The sequence below is a fragment of the Typopeltis vanoorti genome, chromosome 2 (genome assembly GCF_054136105.1).
Source record: "Typopeltis vanoorti isolate ZY-2024b chromosome 2, IOZ_Tvanoo_1.0, whole genome shotgun sequence".
NCBI classification, from domain to species: Eukaryota; Metazoa; Arthropoda; class Arachnida; order Uropygi; family Thelyphonidae; genus Typopeltis; species Typopeltis vanoorti.
Genome location: NC_143550.1, coordinates 33,651,336 through 33,676,037, shown reverse-complemented (window position 1 = coordinate 33,676,037; position 24,702 = coordinate 33,651,336). Strand labels below are relative to the sequence as shown.

The following is a 24,702-nucleotide window of genomic DNA, read 5'->3' as shown; positions in this document are numbered from 1 at the left end:
TGTGTTCAAAATATATACCATCAAAATTGAACAACATTAAATGTTATCCATCATAGGACAAAGCGCAAAATAAAAAAATTACAGAACTGACAAGAGTTAAGCGGGACTGAAGAAAGAAAACAGCAGTTTTTCTAGGACTTTAGTCTTTGTGTTGTTGTAGTCTTGTATACTACTGTGACAAACTGTGTTTTTGTGCTCTGAAGATGCTGGTTATAACACCAGCAATAATCAATAAATAATTATTTACTTATAATTTTGTGTTCAAAATATATACCATCAAAATTGAACAACATTAAATGTTATCCATCATAGGACAAAGCGCAAAATAAAAAAATTACAGAAGTGACAAGAGTTAAGCGGGACTGAAGAAAGAAAACAGCAGGTGATCTGAAGGAATAATAAAGACCAACTGAACAAACAAGAAAAACAAGATAAGAAGAAAATTATGTGTGCAGACAGTGATCAGGGAGTACTTAACAAAAAAGTGACAAAATCGTGTTTCTTGGATGCAAAAATTCACAATATTAGCCATGCCATCCAGATGCAAAAAAGGTAAGTTGAATGAAATGATTGTCTTGTCTTGGTCGGTACAAATGATTTGAGAGATGAGAAGTATTTTATGAGGAAAGATGTAAAGAAGTTGTTAGAAAAGGCAAAACTGAAGAGCAAGAAAGTGAAGATTGTAAGTCTCCTACCATGCTGTGATAGAGGCGAACTGAGGAGGAGGGCATTGATAACTAATGAGTATGCGTAGATTGTGCAAAAGGAATGCTGTAGAATTTATGGATCTGTATGATGGAAAGAAAGATTTGTACAATGGTGATGGACTGCATCTAGATGGTTTTGATATTAGATGTCTGGAGAGAGCTTTGTTCACCAAGCATGCTGAAATGTAAATTCAGGGAAACTTGTGCAATTAGGGTGGAATCAAGTGAATTTGTGTGAAGGCACCCATGAAATGAGTGAGTGTGAGAATGACCAAGTGAGGAATCTAGGCTCTCAAGCAAAATATCAAAGGAAGAAGAAGGTGGAATTTTTGGCATTAATTAGTGTAGTGCAACCTAACCAAAAGTCCATAGGCATTAGTGAGACTTGGCTAACAGAGATGATTCACTATGAAGGATTTGTTATTTTCAGAGAAGATAGCATGTTGTTGGTGGTGGTGGTGGTGGGACGACTACTGCTAATGATAGCAGATGAATTGCAACCAAAAAGAATAGGAGATGGGCAAGAATGGTGGCTGTTCATTTGAAACGATCTGGTGTGAGATTAAGGCCAGTAGTACAAAATATACAGTTGGTGCTATAGGCCAGGAAATTTCATAAATGATCTGGAAGACATGCATCACCAAATTAGTACAATGAGTACAGGTTGAGTGATTATTATGGGGAACTTCAACTATGGAGATATAGACTGGAAGGAAGTAGAATTTATACACCTGCTGAGAGATAATTACTTAAGGCAACATGTAATAGAGGGGACTAGGGAGGGGGTAGAGTACTGGATCTGGTCATAGGATCAGAAAAGCTATCCATAACCAAGTTGACAACATTGCCTCCAGTTGGTGAAAGTGACCATGCAGTCTTGACTTGGGAAATTGTAAAACATGAGGAATATTCTATCAGGAGCGGTATTTGTGGAACTACAAGTAGGTGATTAAGACATTCTTAGGAAGAAGCTTAAACCTATTCCATCGCATAAAACACTGCAGGGTAAGAATGTTAGTAGTGCATGAGATATAGTTAAGGGTCCTCTAGAGGAAGCAGTATTAAATTGTATAAGGAGGGTTAATCAGGTAGGAGTTAGATGAGTGATATCATTTATCACGAGCGGCAGAAGAAGAAAATGCTGTGGAGGATATATATATAATCATAAAAGTTATCAGCAAACTCATGAACAGTACAAGGCTCAGGCAAGAAAGGTAACCAGCATGGCACGGAAGGCAAAATCAGATTATGAGAAGAATCTAGCTGAGCAGGCCAAAGGAAATCTGAAAGAATTCTTTGATGTGGCAGGTAAGAGGAAGAATGTCTATGGAAGATCAACCTTAATGAGTGATGATGGTCACGAGGAGACAGAAGTAAATAAAATAGTTGAGTTACTGAGTGACCACTTTGAAAGGGTATATCATCCTAGTGATATTACTGCTTTATTTATTATTTATTACTTATAGAGCAATGGCTGAGTTAGATGGCTTTGCAAAATCATCATGACTACATGATGATTTTGCAAAGCCATTTGACAGAATAAAACATGGAATTCTGTTACGCAAATTAGAACAAATGGGGATGGATATGACACTGGTTAAGTGGATAATAGGGTGGCTGCTGAATCAAAAAGTGGTATATGGAGGTGCAGAATCAAGGAAAAAAACAAGTGACTAGTGGTGTGCTGCAGGGTTCAGTGCTGAGACCATTGCTGTTTAATTTGTACATACATATATAGGAAATAATCTTAAAGGAAATATTCAATTGTTTGCTGATAATGCAAAATTAACAGGTATAGAAATAGTTAAACAAGGTGATGTGAAGAACTTGCAGGAAGATTTAAATAGGCTGTCAGTATGGACAAAAGTTAACGGGTGTCTGTTCACTGTCGGGAAATGTAAAGTTACACATTTTGGGATTACAAGCGTGTATCACATTGATGGTACTGTACCCAGGAAATAGATGAAGCTAGAGATTTAGGGGTGGTGGTAGACAGAGAGTTAAAGTTTAGAGGACATGTTGCTAAGGTAGACCATAAGATTACTTGGCTACTAAAGAACACATTAACAAGTAGAGATAAGGAAGTTGTTATTCCTCTTTATAAGGGCTTGATATGCCCACATCTGGATTACTGTGCTCAAGTCTGGTCCCCTGGGTTTCTTAGGGATGAGGAAGTGGTGGAGAGGATTCAGAGGCGAGTGACAAAGATGGTGAGTGGCCTGCGGATGTCTCCTATGAGGATAGATTGAAGGTGTATGGATTGCAAAAGTTGATTGTTAGGAGAAAAAGAGGGGATATGGTAGAAATATTTATGTTGCTTAAAGGGTATAGAACAGATGCAGGGGAAATGTTTCAGCACTTGGCTAGAGGGAACAGAACAAGGGGTCATCCCTGGAAGTAGAATAAAGGTTTTGGTTAGTAGGGGTGTGAGCACTAGATTTTTTGGTTAGAGAATTGTGATTAAGTGGAATGGGTTGCCAGAGTCAGTTGTGAGGGTTTTGTCTGTTAATGGGTTCAAGGAGAAACATGATAGATTGAGTCTCCTGTGATGAGCCTTCAGACTCCATGGAGTTACCCATGTAATAATAATAACAGAGAAGAAGAAGAATTGAGAATTAAATACCCCATGTTTGCCTTGTTTAAAAATGAATATAAATACATGATCAACAACCCTGCCCCCTCCCCCCCTCCCCAAGTAATGGCATATAAGCAAGAATACAAAGATGTGGTAACCCTTCCTTATATTCAGCATGCAACAGAAGATAGAATTTCTAAAAAATACTTTGACATCGTGACATAAAACGTAGACTTCATCCTTCCTTTGCAAGATGTCAAGATTTTTATTTATATCTTACTAATCCACCACATCCATCCATTGAAATATCAGGTGTTTATAAAATCCACAGTGGTGTATATGCTATGTAGAATAATTGGATAAATAGGACAGACCAGACAGATCTGCATGTGAGAGCATTTTAAAAATATAGACATCCCCAGACATAACTCCAGTATAGCCTTATCATACCACCATTGGTCATCCTAGACCATAGGTGGCCAACAGCAGGCCCGTGGGCCACATGCAGCCCTTAACGTGATTTTATGTGGTCCATGGCAGGATTAAAAACTATATTAAATTATATGTATTATCAAATTAGCTATTAGTTTCGACCGCAGATTTTCTGATATACTAGTTATATTCATTATTTCTGATGATGGAAACAATTTATATTCTGAACACTGAATCAAAATTGCTTTAAAAAGATTACTCAATTTATAATATTAACAAGAGCAGAGAGTAATATGTGAATAGAGATAGACAAAACATAAATAAATTTTTTTTTCACCTTTAACATTATTATTATGGGCAACTCCAAGGAGTCCTTAAACCCATCGAGGGAGACTCTAAACATCATGTCAAGAACTATTCAGCTTTTGCACAGTATCTATCATACTTTGCTTTGAACTCATTCATAGTCATGGCACCCACAACAGACTCTAGTAGCTTATTCCACTCATTCCACTCTCCAAGGAAAAAATCCAATTGTAACACCCTTGCTAACGACACTCTTGCTCAGTTTCCATGGATGCCCCCCCCCTAATTCTCCCACCACCACACCTGTTCTAAAAAATTTCCTCTGAATTAATCTTCTAAAAACCCCTCAGTAATTTGAATGTCTCAATCGTATCACCCTTTTTACTCCTATCAACCAGTTTCTCTAATCCACAAATCTTCAACCTGTTCTCGTAAGGTTCATTTCATAGACCAGCTACCATCTTGGTCATTTGCCTCTGAATCCTTTCTCCCTCCTCCTCATCACCAAGAAACCCTGGTGCCCAGATCTGCACACAATAATCAAGATGGGGTCTTATCAAGGCTCAATAACCTACTTGTCTCTGCTCATCAAAGTGTTCTTCAGTAACCAAGTGATCTGATGATCTGCTTTAGCCACTTTTGCTATGTGCCCCCTAAACTTAACTCCCAAATCACTGGCTTTATCAATTTCTTGGAGTAGAGTTCCACCAATGTGGTATACTGCTGATAATCTTCACCCCAAAATGCATAACCTTACACTTTGCCACATTAAACTGACATCCATTCTCCTTAGCCCAGTCTGCCAATCTATCCAAATCATCCTGCAAAATTTTGACATCATGTATATTCACTATTGCTCTACCTAACTTTGCATCATCAGCAAATAGCTAAACAGTTCCTTTCAGATCCTTTCCTATATCATTAATGAAGAAATTAAATAGCAGGGGTCCAAGAATAGAACCCCGTGAGTCACATACCTTCTTTTGGATTCTATTCCTGAATAAACTACTCACTGATATCTCTCCATCACCCACCCTCTTATCCATTTTACCAACCCTATATCCATTCCCATGTGCTGCAGTTGACTGATTAGAATTCCAAAGGCCAGCAGTATCACTGTAAACCCATTACCCTCATCCAATTCAGCCATCGCTGTATTATAAAACATGAGCAAGCTACTAAGGCATGATCTGCCCTTCACATAACCATGCTGTCCCCTATACAGTATTTCATTTCCATCTATCCATTCCTGTATTTTGCTCTTGACCAACTTCTCCAATATTTTTGACAACTCCTGATATGCTTATCGGTCGGTAATTTGCAACAGCAGTCGCCTTGGAGCCTCCTTTATCCAATGGAACTATTTTCTCCTCTTTCCACCCCCTCGGGACTAACCCAGAGCTGCACTGTTGTCAAGGACACTGACAATTCCTTTACCGCTTCACGTAAGACTCAAGTTAGTTATACTATCCAATCCAACAGATTTATTCACATTAAGGTTCTGTAATATGCTATTCATCTCAGTTTATGTATAAGCCATTGGTGTTCCCTCATTCTTGCAATATTCACAAAGTGTTCACTTTGTAATTCTACTATTTCAACTGATTCATTTAGCTTCTTACCATTGGTATTCCTTAAAATAATTCTGCCATATACATTTTTCCCTTTACTTGCAGCATATTGAAAGAACTGTTTGGGATTCTCTTTAGCCTGCATTGCTAACTTCCTTTCATAATCTGCTTTTGCTTTTCTTACACTAGTTACTCTTCTGGCCTGTTCCTTGTACTGTTTGTGTGCCTGCAGGTCACCTTTCTCCTTAAATTCCCTCCACAATTGTTTCTTCTTTTTTTTTGCAACTCCAGCTTAATGGTGTTATTCATCCATTTAACTCCAACTTGATTTACTCTCCTGACTCTAGATATGCAGTCAGTCATTACCTCCCTCAAACACTCCTTTTCCACTTCCCATCCCTTATCAACATCCAGCCATTGCAGTTTTATGTCATGGCCCTGATCCAAGCAATCTCCAAAGCTTGTCATACTTACCACCCAGTAATTCCACTAAAAATTCCACATGTTTAGCCACCTCTCAGTTCAAGATCATATGATTGCTCTCACCAATTGGTGGCAATGTGGTCATATTCGTTATAGACAAATTCTCAGGTGCAATTACTAGATTGAGCACTCTCGAACCCTTAGTATATTCCATTACATGCTGTCTTAGGTAATTATCTCTTTGTAACTGCATAAAATTCATTTTCTTCCTCCTATGTATCCTCTCCTTCCAATCAATGTTACTATAGTTGAAATCCCCCATAATGATTATCTGTCCTCCACTCATTGAGTGTATTTGCTGATGCATACTATCTCCATCATCTCTTGCATCCCCTGGTCTATAGCAGCACCCAACTGTATATTTTGTTATGCTGGCTTCAATCTCACAACAGATAGTCTCAAATATGCTATTTTCACTGTCCTGCAGTCAAACTTCTGTTCTCTTGACTGCAGTTCATTGGCTATCATCAATAGCACTCCTCCCCCATTCTTTTCTTTCTATCCTTCCTGAACATACTATACCCTTCACATTCTATCTCACCAACTATATCATTCTTACACCCAATTTCCTCACTGGTGTCTGCATATCCACTCAACAAGTTCCCCTGCCCCCTAAAAGCTCTAGTGTCCCTGATTCCGCACATCCACTTTCACTTCATTCAGCAACAATTTTTTTCAGTCTCCAAACACCAAATCCATTCATGTGCAAACCATCTTTCTTGTATAAGTCCTTTCACCCTGTCAAATTTGCTTCACACAACAAACTCCACACCATTCCTCCTCCTGCATAACCTATGCATCGAGTCATTCGCTATTATGGTCCTCCTTTTTAACTCTGTTCTGTCATACCATGGCAACAGAATTACTATCTTAACTCTCTCACTCTTTTCTTTTGCTACTTCAGTAATTCTTTCTAGTCCTCTCTCATGCCATACTTTTCTTCTGTTAAATCATTCATTCTAGCCACTACAATCACTTCTTTCACCTATGCTTTTGTGCTCTAATAGCCTCAAAGATATGAAATACGAGGTGTGGCTATTAAATAACAAGACTAGTTGCAAAAATGTGTTTTTTTTTATTACAGTTGTCCAACTTAATTGTTATCCCCCCCCCCCCTTCAACATACTCCCCTCTACCTATACATTGTTACTTATGAATTTTCTATTGTTGGGAGCAGTGCTGCAAGTCATCAGGTGTTATCTGCTTCAGTAGTACTGCCGTTTTATGGTTAAACTCAAGCAGTGCATTAATCTCAAATTCCTTGTGAAATTGAAGAAATCGCCGACTGAGTGTTTGAAACTGTTGCAGGAGGTGTACAGTGATAATGTAATGTCACGTGCACAAATGTTTGAATGGCACAAACACTTTGCTGAAGGTCAAGAAAACGTTAAAGATGACTGAAGGCAATGCTGATCGGTTTTTTTTATATGACTGGCGTGGTAATGGTTGAATGGGTACCAGAGGGTCAGACAGTTAACCAACATTATTACCTTGAGGCTTGGGCCAAGCTGAGAGAACGAGTGAGGAAGAAGAGACTCGATTTGTGAAAGAACAATGCTTGGATTCTCCATCAGGACAATGCTCTAGCGCAGTGGTTTTCAAGCTTTTTTGTCTGGTGGCACACTAAAATCAATAAATAAATTTCACTGCACCCCTAGTATTATTTGCTTTTTATAGAGAGTAAAGTGCCGATTAATTGATTCTGAAAGACTCACATATATAACCCATAAATAAATTGATATTATGGATACTAAAGATATGAGGGAAAGTATGTTTAAAAGAACACAGATTTTATTTAAACTAAATTGGTTTATTTTCAAACAACCCAAAAACATACAAAACAAAAGCTATTATAAAGGTTCAGATAATAAAATATGAACTTATGTGAAATATGTGCCTGGTGTTGTTTGCATATTTCTTTGATATTAAGCCTTGTTTTTGAGAGACATATTCTCATCTCATTTTCAAGGGCCTTTAGTCTTTCTCTCTTCTTTGTTTTAATATTTACGAGTGCAGAAAAACCCAGTTCACACAAATAAGATGTAGAAAATTGCAATAAGATGTTAAGTGCTTTGAATCCTATATTGGGGTACTCCTGCATAGTTGTTATCCAAAGTGAATTCAGCCACATTTCTGAATGCTTCAATTACAACGTATGATCGTTACTTATATCAATTAATTCTTCGGCTTCTGTAAGACTTAACTCACTCACTGCTGATGTTGTTGACTCTGCAAATGGATTTCGAATCCAATTGTATAAATTGACTGAAATGTCTGAAAAATAACGGTCAATTTTTTCTTTCTTCTAACGATGTTAAATGACTGTAAATAAGCTTTTGCAGATCAGTGTTCTTACATTTTTTGGAGGCAACTTTAAGGAACATTTCTACATTGTTGGTGCTTAATTTTATCTTCCACATTTTTATTTTCTCTTTAAAAGCTTTAATTTTATCTGTAGATATCAAAATATTCTAATTTCTTCCTTGCATGTTGGAGTTCAGCTTGTTCAGATGATTGAATATGTCTGTTAAATAGGCTAGTTTGGAACACCAAAAATCATCTTGTAATAATTTATAGAATTCTGGTTTGTCTTCATTTTGGAAAAATATTAATATTTCTTCTTTAAGTTCAAAAAAACGATCCAATACGCAACTTTTTGAAAGCCATCTTACTTCGGTATGAAGAAAGATTCTTGTAATGAGATTGCATCTCTTCACATAGTCCTGCAAATATTCTACATTTTAATGGTCTGGCCTTGATATAATTAACCATATGAATGATTTCTTCTAATACACTTTTTAATTCCAAGCCTATTGTTTTTGCCACCAATGATTCACAATTAATGAAGCAATGAGTCGTTATAATGTTCTCATTTTCTTTTCTAGCAAAGGAAACAAACCCTTTTGTAATTCCAACCATAGAAGGTGCACCATCTGTACATATGTACAGATGGTGCACACAAGTTTTCCAAGATAGACCATTTGTATTAAAATATGTGTTCATTATATCAAAAACATCTTTTCCCGTCGTAGTTTTTTCGAATTCCTTGCAGCATAGAAATTCTTCGATAATATTATCATCTTCAATGAATGGAGTAAAAACAAGTAAGTGTGCTTTACCACCGATATCAGTTGACTCATCTAACTGCAAACTGAAATATTTTGATTCGATTATTTTGGTTATAACTGACTTTTCAATATCGACTGACAGATCATTAATATGTCTACTCATAGTATCATTTGATAATGGAATCTTCTTTATTTCTTCTTCTGCCTCAGTACCAAAAATTGTTCTCACAATTGCTGAACAGGCTGGACGAATCAAGGTTTCGCCGATAGTATGAGGCTTCATTTCCTTCTCAATTATTTCAGCGACTAAATAACTCGCTTCTTGAACTCGGTCGGAAATTGTAAACTTTCTTACAAAACTTTTACTTTGTTTTTCTTGTAATCTTATTAACTTTTTGAAATATTCAGGATTTTTATTCGACAAGTTGTCATGTTTTGTGGAGAAATGTCGCAATAATATGCTAGGAACCATAGCCTCATTTGAGAGAACCAAACCACACAAAATACACTTAGGTCTGGGAATTAATTTATCACCACACCACGTAAATCCTATTTTTAGATAGCACTCTTGATATAAACGAGTTTTTACATTCTTTTTCATTGTTCCCTTTTTACATGAACTTATCCTTTCTGTTTCTGTTGTTTCATTAGTGCTTTTTTGTTGCTGAACGTTAAAAATAATCAAATCTTCATTAATGCAAGTATCAGTCTTTGATAATTTATTAGTGCGAATTGGTTCATTAGTTTTGCTACAAGTAGACATTTCTTGATCATCAGAATCCTCACTTCTTCTTTTTTTAAGGAAAAAATTATTCATGATTTTGAAGGGCATATGTAACTTTAATATTTTATTTTAAAATTTATTTCAAGTAAATAATTTTTTTTCCGGATGGAAAAAGGAAAAACATTTGTTTATGCTGTCTCTCGTTATAGTTGGAATATATAACAATAAGAAAAACCTCTACTCACTGAATTTAATGATTTTAATATCGTACTTCGTTTATTCTCACTGATGACAAAAGACTCATGATTTTTGTTTAGGGGAAATGGTCATGTATAATACTTGTCACACTGAACAGAGAAATACTAAAACAGACAGCAGGACAACTAACCATTCATTAGTTTATTTTCCCCAGTATTTATGTGCTGTCACATATCTAGTTACTACCACACGCGGTGATCTAATGAAATCCCAGAATATAATATAAGAGTGATACAAAAAAATGATAATTTTTATATACACTTCATCCATTAAAATCAAAATATATAATTTTTTTGTTTTTGATTTAGTTATTTGTGGCAATTGAATATTTTGCTTTTTTCAAATAGACGATTCAAAATTTCGCGGCACCCTTGTGGCATACTTGCCGCACCCAGTTTGAGAACCACTGCTCTACCGTACAGTGCACTGTCTGTAAAGCAGTATCTGGCTGATAAGAAGATCACATTCTAGTAGCAAGGCTTATATACGTTGGTCATACATAACTGATAATTAGTTTACGGAATTAACAACGCATATAAAGTATATTAATTAAAGGTAACTTTAATAAATACTTCCATATTTCGGCAACGTCACGTTACCATCTTCAGGAACATAAAGATATAGTATGTGCACGCAGGCACTAACAAAAGCAAATGAGGAAGAAAGCTAGAAACTAATATTGTTCCTAAAGTCCTAATGATGCCCTCTGGTGGGCTAATTTGGTTGACTTGGCAGTTGGGCTGAAGTTCTCAAAATGTAATTCTCCCAAATTTGGGGTAGTTTCATGCACCCAAATTTGTTGAGGTTAGGAATGTTTTTTAGAGCTGCTGAAGAGTCCTTGAATAATCTCTCATATTTAAATTTGCTGCGGTGTATTATTTTTATTTTCTTCCAATGAATTCTATGGTGGGTATCTAAGGCATGGTCTGCCAGCCCAGAGCGGCTGTACTGGTGAAACCGGATGTAGTCTTTGTGTTCTGAAATCCTAATATTTGTTGTTCTGTCTGTTTGGCCAAAGTAGGACAATTTGCAGCTGCAAGGGACCTGGTATACACCAGGTAGGTCTAGGGGAAGTGGTTGGTAACCAGTAAACCACAACCCCCCCTCCACAATAAAGATTACACCAAATCTATCACCATCCCCTACATCCAGGGCACCTCTGAGAAAATAACCAATATCCTCAGAAAATATGACCTTACTTCCTGTTACAGACCATATAAAAAGTTGGCATCCCTTATCCACTCTACCAAAGACCAACCACTTCCCCTAGCCCTACCTGGTGTATACCAGGTCCCTTGCAGCTGCAAATTGTCCTACTTTGGACAAACAGGCAGAACAACAAATATCAGGATTTCAGAACACAAAGACTACATCCGGTTTCATCAGTACAGCCACTCTGGACTGGCAGACCATGCCTTAGATACCCACCATAGAATTCTTGTGTAGAAGCTTAAGTGCTGTGAGGACATTATGTTGGAGGTTTAATGGATTTTTTACAACACTCGAAAAGAATTAAAATAGAATTTAATACTTCCTATATTTCGTCCTAGTCACTAGGACATCTACGGGGATTACAAAATCAATTAATGTAACAAGCACACAAAAACTTACAATACTAAGCCCAACCATGTGTGTGACACTAAAGTCCTATCTAGGTGGAGCGCCCTCTAAGGGCAGTAGTAAGTGGCCTGGAATGTAAGGTGGGACCTCTGGTGATGAGTGTTTCCCAAATCTTCGGAAGCTTAATGCAACCGTATTTATTAAGATTTGGTTGGTTTCTGAGAGCTGCTGCTGCTTCTAAGAAAAGTCTCTCTTTCGTGAATTTGCTGTGGTGGAGCATGGTGGTTTTCTTCCATGATACTCTGTGGGTGGTGTCCAAAACATGGTCAGCCAAGCCTGAATGGCCATAGTTGTGTTTAACGATGTACGACTTGTGTTCCTCCATGCGGATGGATGCTGATCTGCCTGTCTGTCCAAAGTACGCAAGCTTACAGGAACAGGGTGCTTTGTACACTCCAGACAGAGAGAGAGAGAGGAGGGAGCTGATCTTTCGTAGAACAGATAGGGGTAGCAAGTTTGCGGTAGGGCTTATATGCTATGTGTAGGTTATACTTTTTTAGTATCTTGGCTATTTTTTCCGAAGTACCACAGATGTAGGGTATGGTGATGGCATTTTTAAAATCTTGTTGACGAGAGGGACGGGGAATGGGGGAGGAATTGATTGTTTTTTTGATACTGTGTTCGCTGTAGCCATTGGAGAGGAAAGTTCTGTGTATGTGGTTAAGCTCAGTAGTGAGGGCGGTTCCACTGGAACAAAGATTGTGGGCTCTCTTGGCAAGAGTTTTAATGATGCCATATTGTTGTGAGGGGGTGGTGGTGGGAAAGTTTGTGAATGTATCTGCCTGTGTGTGTGGGTTTTCTGTATACAGTGAAGGCAAGTGTATCATTAGGCAGGCGTGTGACTAAGGTGTCTAGGTAGGGTAAACAATTGTTCTTTTCCTTTTCCATAGTAAACTAGATTCTTGGATGTAGGCTATTGAGATGACTGAGGAAGGAGTCTAACGTGTCTGGGCCATGAGGCCAAATAGAGAACACATCATCTACATATCTTAGCCAGATAGAAGGTTTGAGTGGGGCTGAGTCTATGGCTCGTTTTTCAAAATCTTCCATATAGAAATTGGCAAGGGGGGGGGTGAGAGGGGGAACCCATGGTGGTTCCCTCTATCTGCTTGTAGATTTTTTTCTTTCAAGAGAAATACCCAGAGTTGATGGCAAAGGAAAAGAGATCTAAGATGTCAGAGGGAAAAACGTTTTCTAAGAGAGATAAAGTGTCAATTAAGGGAATATTGGTAAACAAAGAGGAGATATCAAAGCTTACTAATATGTCTGTATTATTCAAGGTTAAATTTTCTGTGAGGGCTTTAAAGTGGGTCGAGTTTTTTATATAGGAAGCTGAATTTCCGGTGAGGGGGGGACAGAGAGTTGGCCAGCTGTTTAGACAGTCTGTAACAAGGTGTATTGGTGGCATCTACTATAGGCCTGAGTGGGGAATTGGGTTTGTGGATTTTTGGTAAACCGTATATTCGGGAGGGACGGGAGCAGAAAAGTTTGTTTTCTCGTGACATCAGGGGACCAGGAGGTTACTTTTTTAAGTAAGATTTTTAATTTCTTAACTTGTGTTTTAGTGGGGTCGTGTTCTAGCGGGATGCAGGTAGTGCGATCGGGGAGGATAATGTTCATTTTACGATTGTATTCGCTGGTATTAAGAACAACTGTGGCATTACCCTTATCCGCTCTGGTGATAACGATACTTTTTTCTTTGTGTAGTTTCAGGAGAGCCATGCGTTGGGCATACGATAAGTTACTTTTTGGAAGCGAAGAGTGAAGAAGAAATATAGGAAGTATTAAATTCTATTTTAATTCTTTTTGAGTGTTGTAAAAAATCCATTAAACCTCCAACATAATAAACACCATAGAATTCGTTGGAAGAAAACAAAAATAGTACACCGCAGCAAGTTTAAATATGAGAGATTATTCAAGGAATCTTCAGCAGCTCTAAAAAACGTTCCTAACTTCAACAAATTTGGGTGCATGAAACTACCCCAAATTTGGGAGAATTACATTTTGAGAACTTCAGCCCAACTGCCAAGTCAACCAAATTAGCCCACCAGAGGGCACCATTAGGACTTTAGGAACAATATTAGTTTCTTGCTTTCTTCCTCATTTGCTTTTGTTAGTGCCTGCGTGCACATACCATATCTTTATGTTCCTGAAGATGGCAACGTGACGTTGCCGAAATATAGAAGTTATTTATTAAAGTTACCTTTAATTAATATACTTTATATGCGTTGTTAATTCTGTAAACTAATTACAAGAAGATCCCAGTGTTGGACCATCCACCTTACTTGCTGAATCTTAGCTCCATGTGACTTTTACTTTTTTCCAAAGTTGAAATCCACATTGAAGGGCACCCATTTTCAGTCAGTGGATGAGGTAAAGGAGAAAACGGCTCTACTGAAGTAGATAACACCTGATGACTTGCAGCACTGCATCCAACAATGGAAAATTTGTATGGAACAGTGTATAGATAGAGGAGGGGAGTATGTTAAAGGGGATAACAATTACCCGCATTTGCCAGCATATAAGACGCACTTTTTTTCTTTGAAAATTGGTCTGTAAAACAGAGTGTGTCTTATACGGCGATACTCAGTTTATTACTTTCATTTCTGGAAATTTTTTCTGTTCTGAGTTACACGATTTCTTTCTTGCTTCCTTGGGGTGTGTGAGAGCATTCCAGTTATATAGAGTTCAGTGGATGCACATGTCGTCATGAATGGTGATAAATTTCTGCTGTTAAAATTTCTCTAAATTTCTTGGCAAATTGCAGCTGAAAAATGTTGCCATTGCTACAGTATTGCATACAAGCTAAGTGTGATTGTGTATGCTAAAGAACATGGAAACATGGCTGCAGAGAGGCGTTTCAGGCCACCCCTAACTGAGAAAATGATAAGAACTCGGTGGAATCAGGAAGAGGATCTAAAAAAAAAAAAAGCAACTCACAGTAAACATAAAATAATGAAGTAGAACTGCAAAATGGCCAGAACTTGAGGCATTAAACATGACCCACAGTTGAGAAACAAATGCCAACATTTTAGTAATCCATAATAAAGTAATTCTTCTGTCTGAATTCAGCACTGCTAGTAATCCAAAGCTTGTGACTGTCTCTTTGTGCATATGAACAGAATGTCTAGGAAGTTGTATTTACAACAATTTAAAAAAAAAAAAAAAGAAAGAAAGAAAATCACCTGTATACTAGAATATTTTATAATTTGTGTTTATTTTTTAATCAGGTTTTGAACATTCTGTATAGTAAAACCCAAAGGGCATTGCAGAGGATGCCAGAAGATGCGGCATACAGAAAAAATACAGAGGCAATAATTCAGTCGCGATTATCTATTATTCAGTCTGTAAGTATTAATTTTTTTTTTCATGTCATTTAAAATTTGTGGGGTACTGAATGCAATTTGATTGGCTTATCTATTGGATATTGCATAAACCTAGATTAAATTTAAAGTTATTTAATATTTATATGACAGTGAGATAACTTAATTTACAGATGTTCACTACAACATCATCTTCTTTCAGTACGCGTTATTCCCGCTTCCTATGCAGGGTCTGCGTGTTACTTAGATGCGACTTCTTGTTAGTACCACTCCCAACTGCCCTGCTGCTGGGAGGATATATTTTTGGCTATAGTAGCATATGTTCGCGGGCCCAGTTTGCCTGCTTGCGGGATGAAAAATGCCAGATAGACTGGCAGAAAAAGCCCGTGCCGAAGACCGGCTAACTTGGCTATGGCTGAGGAAGATCCTTAAATTCCTCATGTTTTCAACGGAAATCAAACCTGGGACACTCCCTCCCTAGTCATATGGTTGCGAAGCACAAAGCCACTAGGCTAACCGCACATACATGTTCAGTACAACATACTGGCTTTAAAAGTGTTATATGGACTCATCCTACAAACCAGCAGTTTTTGTTCAAGTTAAAAAACAGTTTGTTCTTTAAAAATTTAAATTTTAAAATCTAGTACTTCATGGTTGTAATATCATCTGTCATAGAATCCAGTTATAGCTATAAAATTAATTTCAGAAACTAATCTACTCTCCAGTGCATTGTTTAATTGTGGATACTGTCATATGAGAACAATTGACGTTGTAGTTAATGTGTTTATTTTATTCTCATGTATATATTTTAACTGACTATATTTCCACCGAAATGGACTTCAGAACAGAAGCTCATCCATAGCTTATTCAGTATCAATGATGCCCTTTAGTTGGATAAACCTGGATCGAATTCCATCTAGGACATGAAGAATGTTTATCAGGTCTTTTCCTTTGGTGAGTTAGCTGGTCCCATATTGAGGTGGAAGGTTTCATCCTTCAGCAAACTCAATTTTTTCATCCTGCAAAGAGGTAAACCATTCAGAACATATACAACTGATAGTCATAATATATGATGCAGACTGGATTAACTGCTCTATCAGGATATTAATTAGATTTCAAAGAAGCCACTTTCCCTTCCTGTGAGACCATTGAATTTAACACACACACACACACACACACATACACAGTGGGAAAATGGGAAAATCTATATTTCCTTCAAAACATCTAATGTTGTTTGTTTCTTTTCTATAAATGAATAATTACATTTATATTTGGAGGAAATTATCAGACATGCAACAGTAAGATATCTAGACTGTTTTCATTAAGAATGTTTTTATTTAAATATGAACACTGACATGTTTTGCTGTCAATTATCTGATGCCATCAAAAAGATAATTATGTATAAGAACTAGAAATACACAAAAAAAAAATGTTTTTAAAATACACAAAACATTTTAGGGCTTAGAATGTACTCAAACATGTCCCATATCCAGGATATTTTCATTCATTTCATTCATTCAGCATAAGTTCATTCATTATTTTGCATGGCTTATAAGTGATAGTTAGCATAGAAAAAATATGATGTGTAGCAAGAATAGTTTCAAAATGTCATGTGCAATGAGATCGGTTCCTGTTCAGGCTACTATGAGCAGACAACTTTCCAAGACTTCCTGAAGAAGTAAAACATTTTTGAGCTAATGTACTGAAGCTAATAATCAGTCCATTTCATCGTTTTACAAAGGGATGAGCAATAAACCTGATGTATCCCTTCATTTTTGCATGACATCTCTATAGCGTTCACTTCCATAATTTCTCCCAGTCTGACAGACTTTTGAAAGTCATGCCACAGGAACAGCAAATTTATAGACTCCTTGACAGTTATCCAAAAAAGGGTTATTTGTAAAGTGTTGTGAGCAGATAAAAAACCATCATGTGTTATCAGAGATCTCAGATATAAGGACATCATTTCTTTACCTACCTCAGTGGAGTTTCACACTTATTGTTTTGGAAACACAGCCTAGGTTATCTGAACAAATTCTGGATTTTTTGAATGGTCTTTACAAAAAGTAAAATTTGTCAAAATAGAAAACAAACTCCCCTTTCTGTACATGCTAATCATCAAAGAGGTGGGAAGTGATGTAGCACTTGATGTATATAGAAAGCATTCATACTGTTTGGTATCATTATGCCATCTTTAAACAAAATGATTAAAGATTTAAAACTTTAAAGATTATGTTGTCAGCTTGTTTCAGAGACAGAAATTTTGCATTATCACTACACGAAAAGTAGATCTCCTCCTATCTTAGAAACAGATGATCATTTAAAAAAAAAAAAAAGCTTAACCTTTTCTGTGAACAATTCAGTCTTGATAGTTATCCAAAAAGAGTGGTTTATATACAGATATACAGTAAAACCCCGAAGTTACGCGGTAGGTGGGACCAACAAAAAACGTGTAACTCGGGGTATAATTTTGCATGTAATTTATATATACAAATATACAATTGGGACCAAAGGTTTACTAAAACACCTATATTTTTTTAAGAAATATAATCATAATTGTAGTTTTTCATACATAAAAAAAAAAAGAAAGTTATTTTGATGTTGATGGTTTCATAAAATCTAATATATTCGTCTGACAGCATAATGTCTTTTTCTTGTCACGCAAAATTTCTTCATAGCAAACTAATGATGTTTTTATTCCTTGCCTTGTGACTACAATTCGTTCCTTGTTAGAATCTGTGTCTCCTTCAAAATCTGTAAACCTTTCTTTTATGATTGTTCTTACTGTGAATTCCTGTAGATCGAACTTCTTTGCTAGCTCACAAATTTTCATTCTGCTTTCAAAATCCTTAATAATGTTGAGTTTTGTTTCCAAAGTCAATGTTTTTCTTTTCTTGCTAGCTGTAGAAGAATCGGACTTGCTTCCTTTGGACGACATTATTATTTTTTATGTGATAAAATTTTTATCAAGAACATAACATTAAATAATCGCAAGGTTTGTAGACTCTAAAAATCATGTATGAATGGAGACTGCGCAAAACACGTCAGTGCTTGTTCACAGCATGTGCGACACTGGTGAATGCAGTTGGCACCTGAAAGATATGACTAGTGGTGAAGCGGGACGGGAATACGTACATATAAGAAACCGCATAACTCCAGATTCATGTAAGTCGGTGTATGACTGTACGGAGAAACTCTACTATTGTGCCATTACAGATCTTAAATACAGACTTCTTAATGTATAGCTAGCTACTGTGCCTCAACATGCACACATTAAAGTCTTTACATGATCTCAGACACTTTACAGCCTTTTACAATCTCCAGCAGACATTTTTATGCCAGAAACTTTCTACATCTATGAAATCTATACACTTGGAGAAGTTCTGAAATTAGGAAAGGTGAATACCATTTGTCATAGGCAAATGAAGGGATCAATCTGGCCTTATTGCTCATGTCTTTTCAGAACCGTGAAATGGGCTAATCCATTAATTGTAAATTAATTGATGACCTTGTAAAAACAATTTTCTCTTGTTTCTTCAAGGAATCCTGCAAAATTATTGCTTGCATGGCAATTCTGAATAGGAACCAGAGCTCATTCTGAACACTTGTACCAGTAATCATGAAGTAGATGTGTTACATGGGAGATGATTTATTTTATTTTCTATTATTGTATGAGTCCATATTTTTACACTCATTTACTAGTTATACATATCCTGATGCCATTGCCAAATAATCTGGCAAAAAATTATGATGGCTATTTCTGGTATTTTTCTGTTTTAAATGACATGTCAAGTGATTAAATTACATGCAATATTACATTAAATTACATTACAACTGATTTTATAAAATCACCTTGCAGTCAATAAAGGAAAAACCAAGGTATAGTATTCAGTGATGAATCTTGCTTGTTAAAACAAATGTATATAAAATACGGATTACTTATGCAAACAAATCGGATAATTTTCATGCATTGTCATGCACATCTCAGGCATGACTGATTGAAAAATAGCATCAAAGTAATATTGATTCTCGCATTGGAGATAAACATTGCCTGTTGTATCTTGCCATTAGTAATGCTTCCCAGTTTTCCTTGAGTTGCCCATATGAGCACATTTCATGAGAAATGTGCTCATGTAGGAAAGCTTATCCTTAGTAAAACAGCAGAATACAACTTGAACATTACAGTTATAAGAATATTGGCATTGTTGCATTCAAATACTCCATGCAGAGCCGGCGCTAGGTTCTTTGCCGCCTGCATGCAATGTCTATCTAAGTGCCCTTGTAACGATCCAGGCATGTGTGGTTCTTTTACGATAATAAAAATTTAAATTATTTGAAATTTCTTAAATAAATTTTGACAGAACAGTCGCACGTTGGTTCGCTAAATGTAATGAACCGGGGGGTGTTGACTAGGCGGGATAATCATTAAAAACCGGAATATTCAAAAAATTCTCAAAAGTTGAAGCAAATTTTGATAAAGCCACTTCACTTTAATCGTTGAATATAGTGATACAGGGATTATAGCCTTCTCATCGACTCGAATTGCTAACAAAATTAAAATGAAATTTAATTGAAGTTAAAATTTATTTGAACTAAAGTTTAAAAAATTCTTGCATTTTACTAAATTTTTAGTAAGTTATAAAATTTTTTTAATAATTTTTATAAGTTGAACTATCTTTTAAGAAAATAAAAGAAACTCAAGATAGATGAGAAAATAAGAAAAGAATTAAGAAATAATAATTAGAACATTTTATTAATATTAATATAAGTATTCAAAAACTAAAATCTTTACAGAATAACAGAAAATAAATTAAATTACATAAATATACTTCAAATTTTTTTATTAAAATTTTAGGGTTCTTGATTTCATATTCACCAAATTAGAAATAATGGTCTTAACGTCTAATTCCGCACATACATCATTTTCAATAGCTATTAACGCCAAACTAACCAGGGCCAGCGGTGCAATGCGTGCATTTGCATGAGGCGGCAATTTTTGGGGGGAGTGGGGGGCAGCCAAAAGGAAGATGTGGAATAAATAATAATATTGCATAAGATTGCAGTTTTTATAATAAGTTGACCAGTGACTTATTATGCCCATGATGCTGTTTCTATTTCCGACAATCCGTCGACCAATGATACTCGCGTAATGCTCTTCGGTAATCAAAGCTATGCGAGTCATTCTTCGCTTACTCTCTGTTCCTTGCATATGCAACAATGGAGTCTGCAATAAAACTGCATTTAAAAGTTCATTATGCAATATTATATTTCCATCTTGTGCTTGTTAACTTACTATGAATTGAATTTCCCACTGTTAGCTAGTGTTAAATTCTGAATGAGAAGAATTATAATATAATAGTATCTCATTCAGAGTTTAACATAATCTGCCATTCCCAAGGCCAATTTTGTTCATCAGAATAAATGTTAAAATATTACCTACTGTTGTGTGTCACTATTTTGTATAATATATTGTAATATATTTGTAAAAATGTGTAGTTGTTAGTTGTATTAATCATGCTGATTCTTAGTATTGGGTATGCATACATCATCATTATCATCATCATCATCATTGTATGTATCAAGGATTTAGGCCTAGCATGGCCTGTTCCGGCCTTAGAAGTCATCGTTGAATCGTTTAAGAGGACGTCCTTTTTCCTAATGGCTTGTACTTTAAGGCTTGTTTTGGTAATCTTTCTGTTTTCATTCTTTGAACGTGTTCCATCCATTTATGTTTATATTTTTTAATTTTTTCTATTACTGGTTCTTGGTTTAATTCTTTCATAATATCTTCGTTTCTTTTGTGATCAAATAGGGTATACTTTGCAGTTTTTCTCATAAACTTCATTTCTGCTGTTGTTAATCTTTGTTTGTCTTTTTGTTTTATTGTCCAGATTTCACTTCCAAACATTAAGACCGGTAAGGCTAATGTATTGTATACTTTTAGCTTGGTTTGTTTTTGAACTAGGTTTGGTTTAAATATAGAGTTAATTACACCTGTTATTTTTAAATATTTTGCAATTTTTACGTTTATATCTTTTTCATTTTCATATGTGATCATACATCCTAGGTAGTTAAATGAATTCACCTGTTCTAAGATCTTGTTATCTATTACTATTTTAGTTCTTGCTGGATCTTGTCCTTTAAAGGCCATAGTTTTTGATTTTTCTGTTGATATTATCATACCATAAGGTTTGGATATCTCATTTAGATTTAAAATAGCTTTCTGTAAGTTGTAATCATGCTAATTCTTAGTATTGGGCATGCATACATTGTGAACTAAACACGGGAACTTGGAACTTAATCCGATTATATGAATTACTGCCTAAGGCAAGACACGTGTACTAGAAAATGAGTCATATACGAAGTAATTGAAATTTTCACTAGAGTCCTTCTCTTAGAGTAACGGCCGTCGATACTGTAATCTCCAGAACGTTTCACTTGTTTTTGAGCGTGTATCAGTGTTAGCGACTGTTACAGTGATAAGATTTTTTTGAGTTTTATGTAAATTAGCAGTTAGTACAGTGTTTCAACCTCCATTAATTACTAAATAATACCATACTAATAATAATATTTTATTGTAGGGTTGAAAACAATTTTAATATTCAAATAGATTACAATGTCTGATAAAAGAGAACTATCAGGTGCAGAATATCGCAAACGGAAACTGGAAAAAGAACGTGACATTCAAAAACATAGCGGGACTTTACTTAAATATCTAAAAACTGAATCAGCTGATGTAGGGCAGGAGGAAATAAGTACATGTGCCGAAACCAATGATTCTGAGCTCATGGCAAGTACTTCTAACTCGGATCCCAGTAACATAGACATTGCAAGGAATCTTGAAAATGAGACTGATATGACAATTTCCGAATCTAGAGATTTAAGTGATGAACTTGATAGGTACACTGATTCAGCTAGATGGAATCCTTTTTTAAGCCGAAAGACTGGAAATCCTAAAAAAGGGCCCGCCAGAGAAACCAAACAGTGATTTCATTTTTCCGCGCAGCTCTAATGGTAGGAAATTTTCATTAAATTTTTACACCAGGGAACTAAGCAATGGAGAACATATTAATCGATCATGGTTAGTGTATTCAAAAGAAAAAGATTCTGTATTTTGTTTCTGCTGTAAGTTGTTTTCCTGTAATATAATGTCATTCACTATTGATGGGTATAATGATTGGGGTCATTTGTATGTGTAGCTTAATGAACATGAGAAATCCAAAAACCATTTGGAGTCCCATAAAAAGTGGATTGAATTATCATTGAATTGACAATCGGTTCAATGCAGCAGAAGTTATTAAATTCAGAAATTCGGCACTGGAGGAGCATAATAGAATGCCTAATTGCTGTTGTCCAGTTCTTGGGTCAGTAATGCTTACCATTTCGTGGAACATCTGATAATTTATATGACCCTAATAATGGAAATTTTTTACAGCTTGTTGAACTGATTGCCAGATTTGACAGTGCTATGTCTGAACATTTAATGAGAGTAGCTTGTGGTTCGGCCCAACATTATCTTGGGAAAAATATTCAAAATGGATTGATTGCTCTTCTCTCTGGAACCATAAAAAAACAAATAATTTCTATGGTTGAGAAAGCTAAATATTACAGCATAGTTGCAGACTGTACTCCCGATGTAAGCCACATTGAACAATTAACATTAATTGTAAGATTTGTTAATACGGATCCAAAGCCACCACAGGCTCAGCGTTAACCAAATGTATCATAAGAAAATTATCAGACATGAATATTCCATTCGCAAACATGCGTGGCCAGTTTTATGACAATGGATCGAACATGAAAGGAAAGCCATTCTCTCAACTTGGTGGTCAATGATGCCACAATTGTCATCTAGAGAAGGGGTTTCGTTTTTTAAAACGGTTCAGAAATTGTATGTGTTTTTCTCAGCATCAGCGCTGCGTTGGGGAATCCTTAAGACACATATTACAACCCTAACGCCCAAGCCATTAAGTACAACTCGCTAGGAATCTAGAATTAATGCTATTCGTCCTTTAAGATACTATATTGAGGAGTTTTATTATGCACTGATAGAAATTGCTGATGATGAGTCAGTAGACAAAATGGTGATACACGAAGCTGAAACCCTTGCTCTAAAACTTAGAGACTTTAAATTTTTATGTTGTCTGGTTATATGGCACTATGTTTTAAATGAAATTAATGTTACAAGTAAACTGTTGCAAAGCATAAAGATGGAATTGTCTTGCGCCATAACAACATTGGGTAATGTTCTCAAAAGTCTTAAGAATCTCAGAAATGATAAATCATTTCAAAATTTTCTTGTCGATTCTACCACATTAGCTGAGAAAGTCGAAGCTGATGCTGATTTGAAACTAACATTCGAAAGTACCAGATTGCATCAGCAGAAAAAGCAGCATGATTATGAAGCAAGAGATGAACCTATTTTAGATCCCAAAACAAAATTCAAAGTTGAGTTTTTCTTTTTTTATTATTGATGTTGCAACTAATTCAATTAAAGAAAGGTTCGAGCAATTGGAACATCACAGTTCACATTTTTCCATTTTTATATAACATCTTTAAATTAAAATCTGAGACGACAAACGAGCTCTTAGACAATTGTAAAACCTAGAAGCCATTTTAACACATGAAGAAAATAGAGACATCGATGCAGTTGAGCTATGTAATGAACTGAAAGTAGTGTCCAAATTGGTACCAGAAAATACGTTGCCAATTGAAGTTTTTCGTTTTATTGTTGAAAATAACTTTGCTCTGAATGTCGCTGTCACCCTAAGAATATTACTGACATTGCCTGTGACGGTTGCAAGTGGTGAGCATAGTTTCTCAAAACTGAATCTTATTAAAACTTACTTACGCTCAACAATGGCCGAAACTAGATTGAAAGGTCTTGCCATGATTTTAATTGAACATGAAATCAGTCAGAAATTAGACTATGTAGACCTAATTTGCAAATATGAAAGCAAGAAAAATGTATTTTTAATCAGTAGATACTAAAAACAATATAAATTCTAATACAAATAATGTGAAAATAGTGCTAAAACTATAATGTGTACATTCTATAGTTAAGTGTAACTCAACAGTTCACCATTGTACAAGTGAAGATCATTCCATATATGTAAGTAATAAATTATTACTACATTTCATATAATTGTCAATTGATGAAGTCGATGGTTTATTTTATGAATATGCAGTATTTTAATCACTTTATCAGTGCATTATTATTAATGGTACTCTGTTTAAAATTAATGGTCATGAAGCTAATGTTGAACATAATGGTTTTCAAAATTCCAAAAGTTAATTTGAGGTTGGTGCTGGGGCGGCAAGTAATGGATTGCACGAGGCAGCAAAAATTCAAGAGCCGGCCCTGAAACTAACAAGACTTTTTTGTGACATACTTGTTCTTAAGTAGGTTTTAATCATGGAAAAGGAACCTTCACCACTCGCTACACTAACAGGTAAGGTTAATAGTATTCTTAAAGCAATTGAAAAGTTAGGGAAAGATAAATTATTGGACACAGTAAAATTAAGAATATCGAAAGGGTTTTGAATATTTAAATTATCCTTTCGAAAAATATCCTGGAAAACACACAACTCATCATATAGTTCTATTGCATTTACGTCTTTATTGTCGCCGTCCA

At 35.7% G+C, this 24,702-nt stretch overlaps 1 protein-coding gene across 1 annotated transcript in view; it reads left to right on the top strand.

The window, feature by feature from the left end:
• Nucleotides 1-24,702, top strand: part of ND-13B (NADH dehydrogenase (ubiquinone) subunit ND-13B) — a 74,105-nt gene that overhangs the window by 36,407 nt on the left and 12,996 nt on the right. Inside the window, exon 3 of the mRNA XM_090414508.1 lies at nucleotides 14,975-15,091. Coding sequence (XP_090270634.1) covers nucleotides 14,975-15,091 — 117 coding nt within the window. The remainder of the gene's footprint in view (nucleotides 1-14,974; nucleotides 15,092-24,702) is intronic.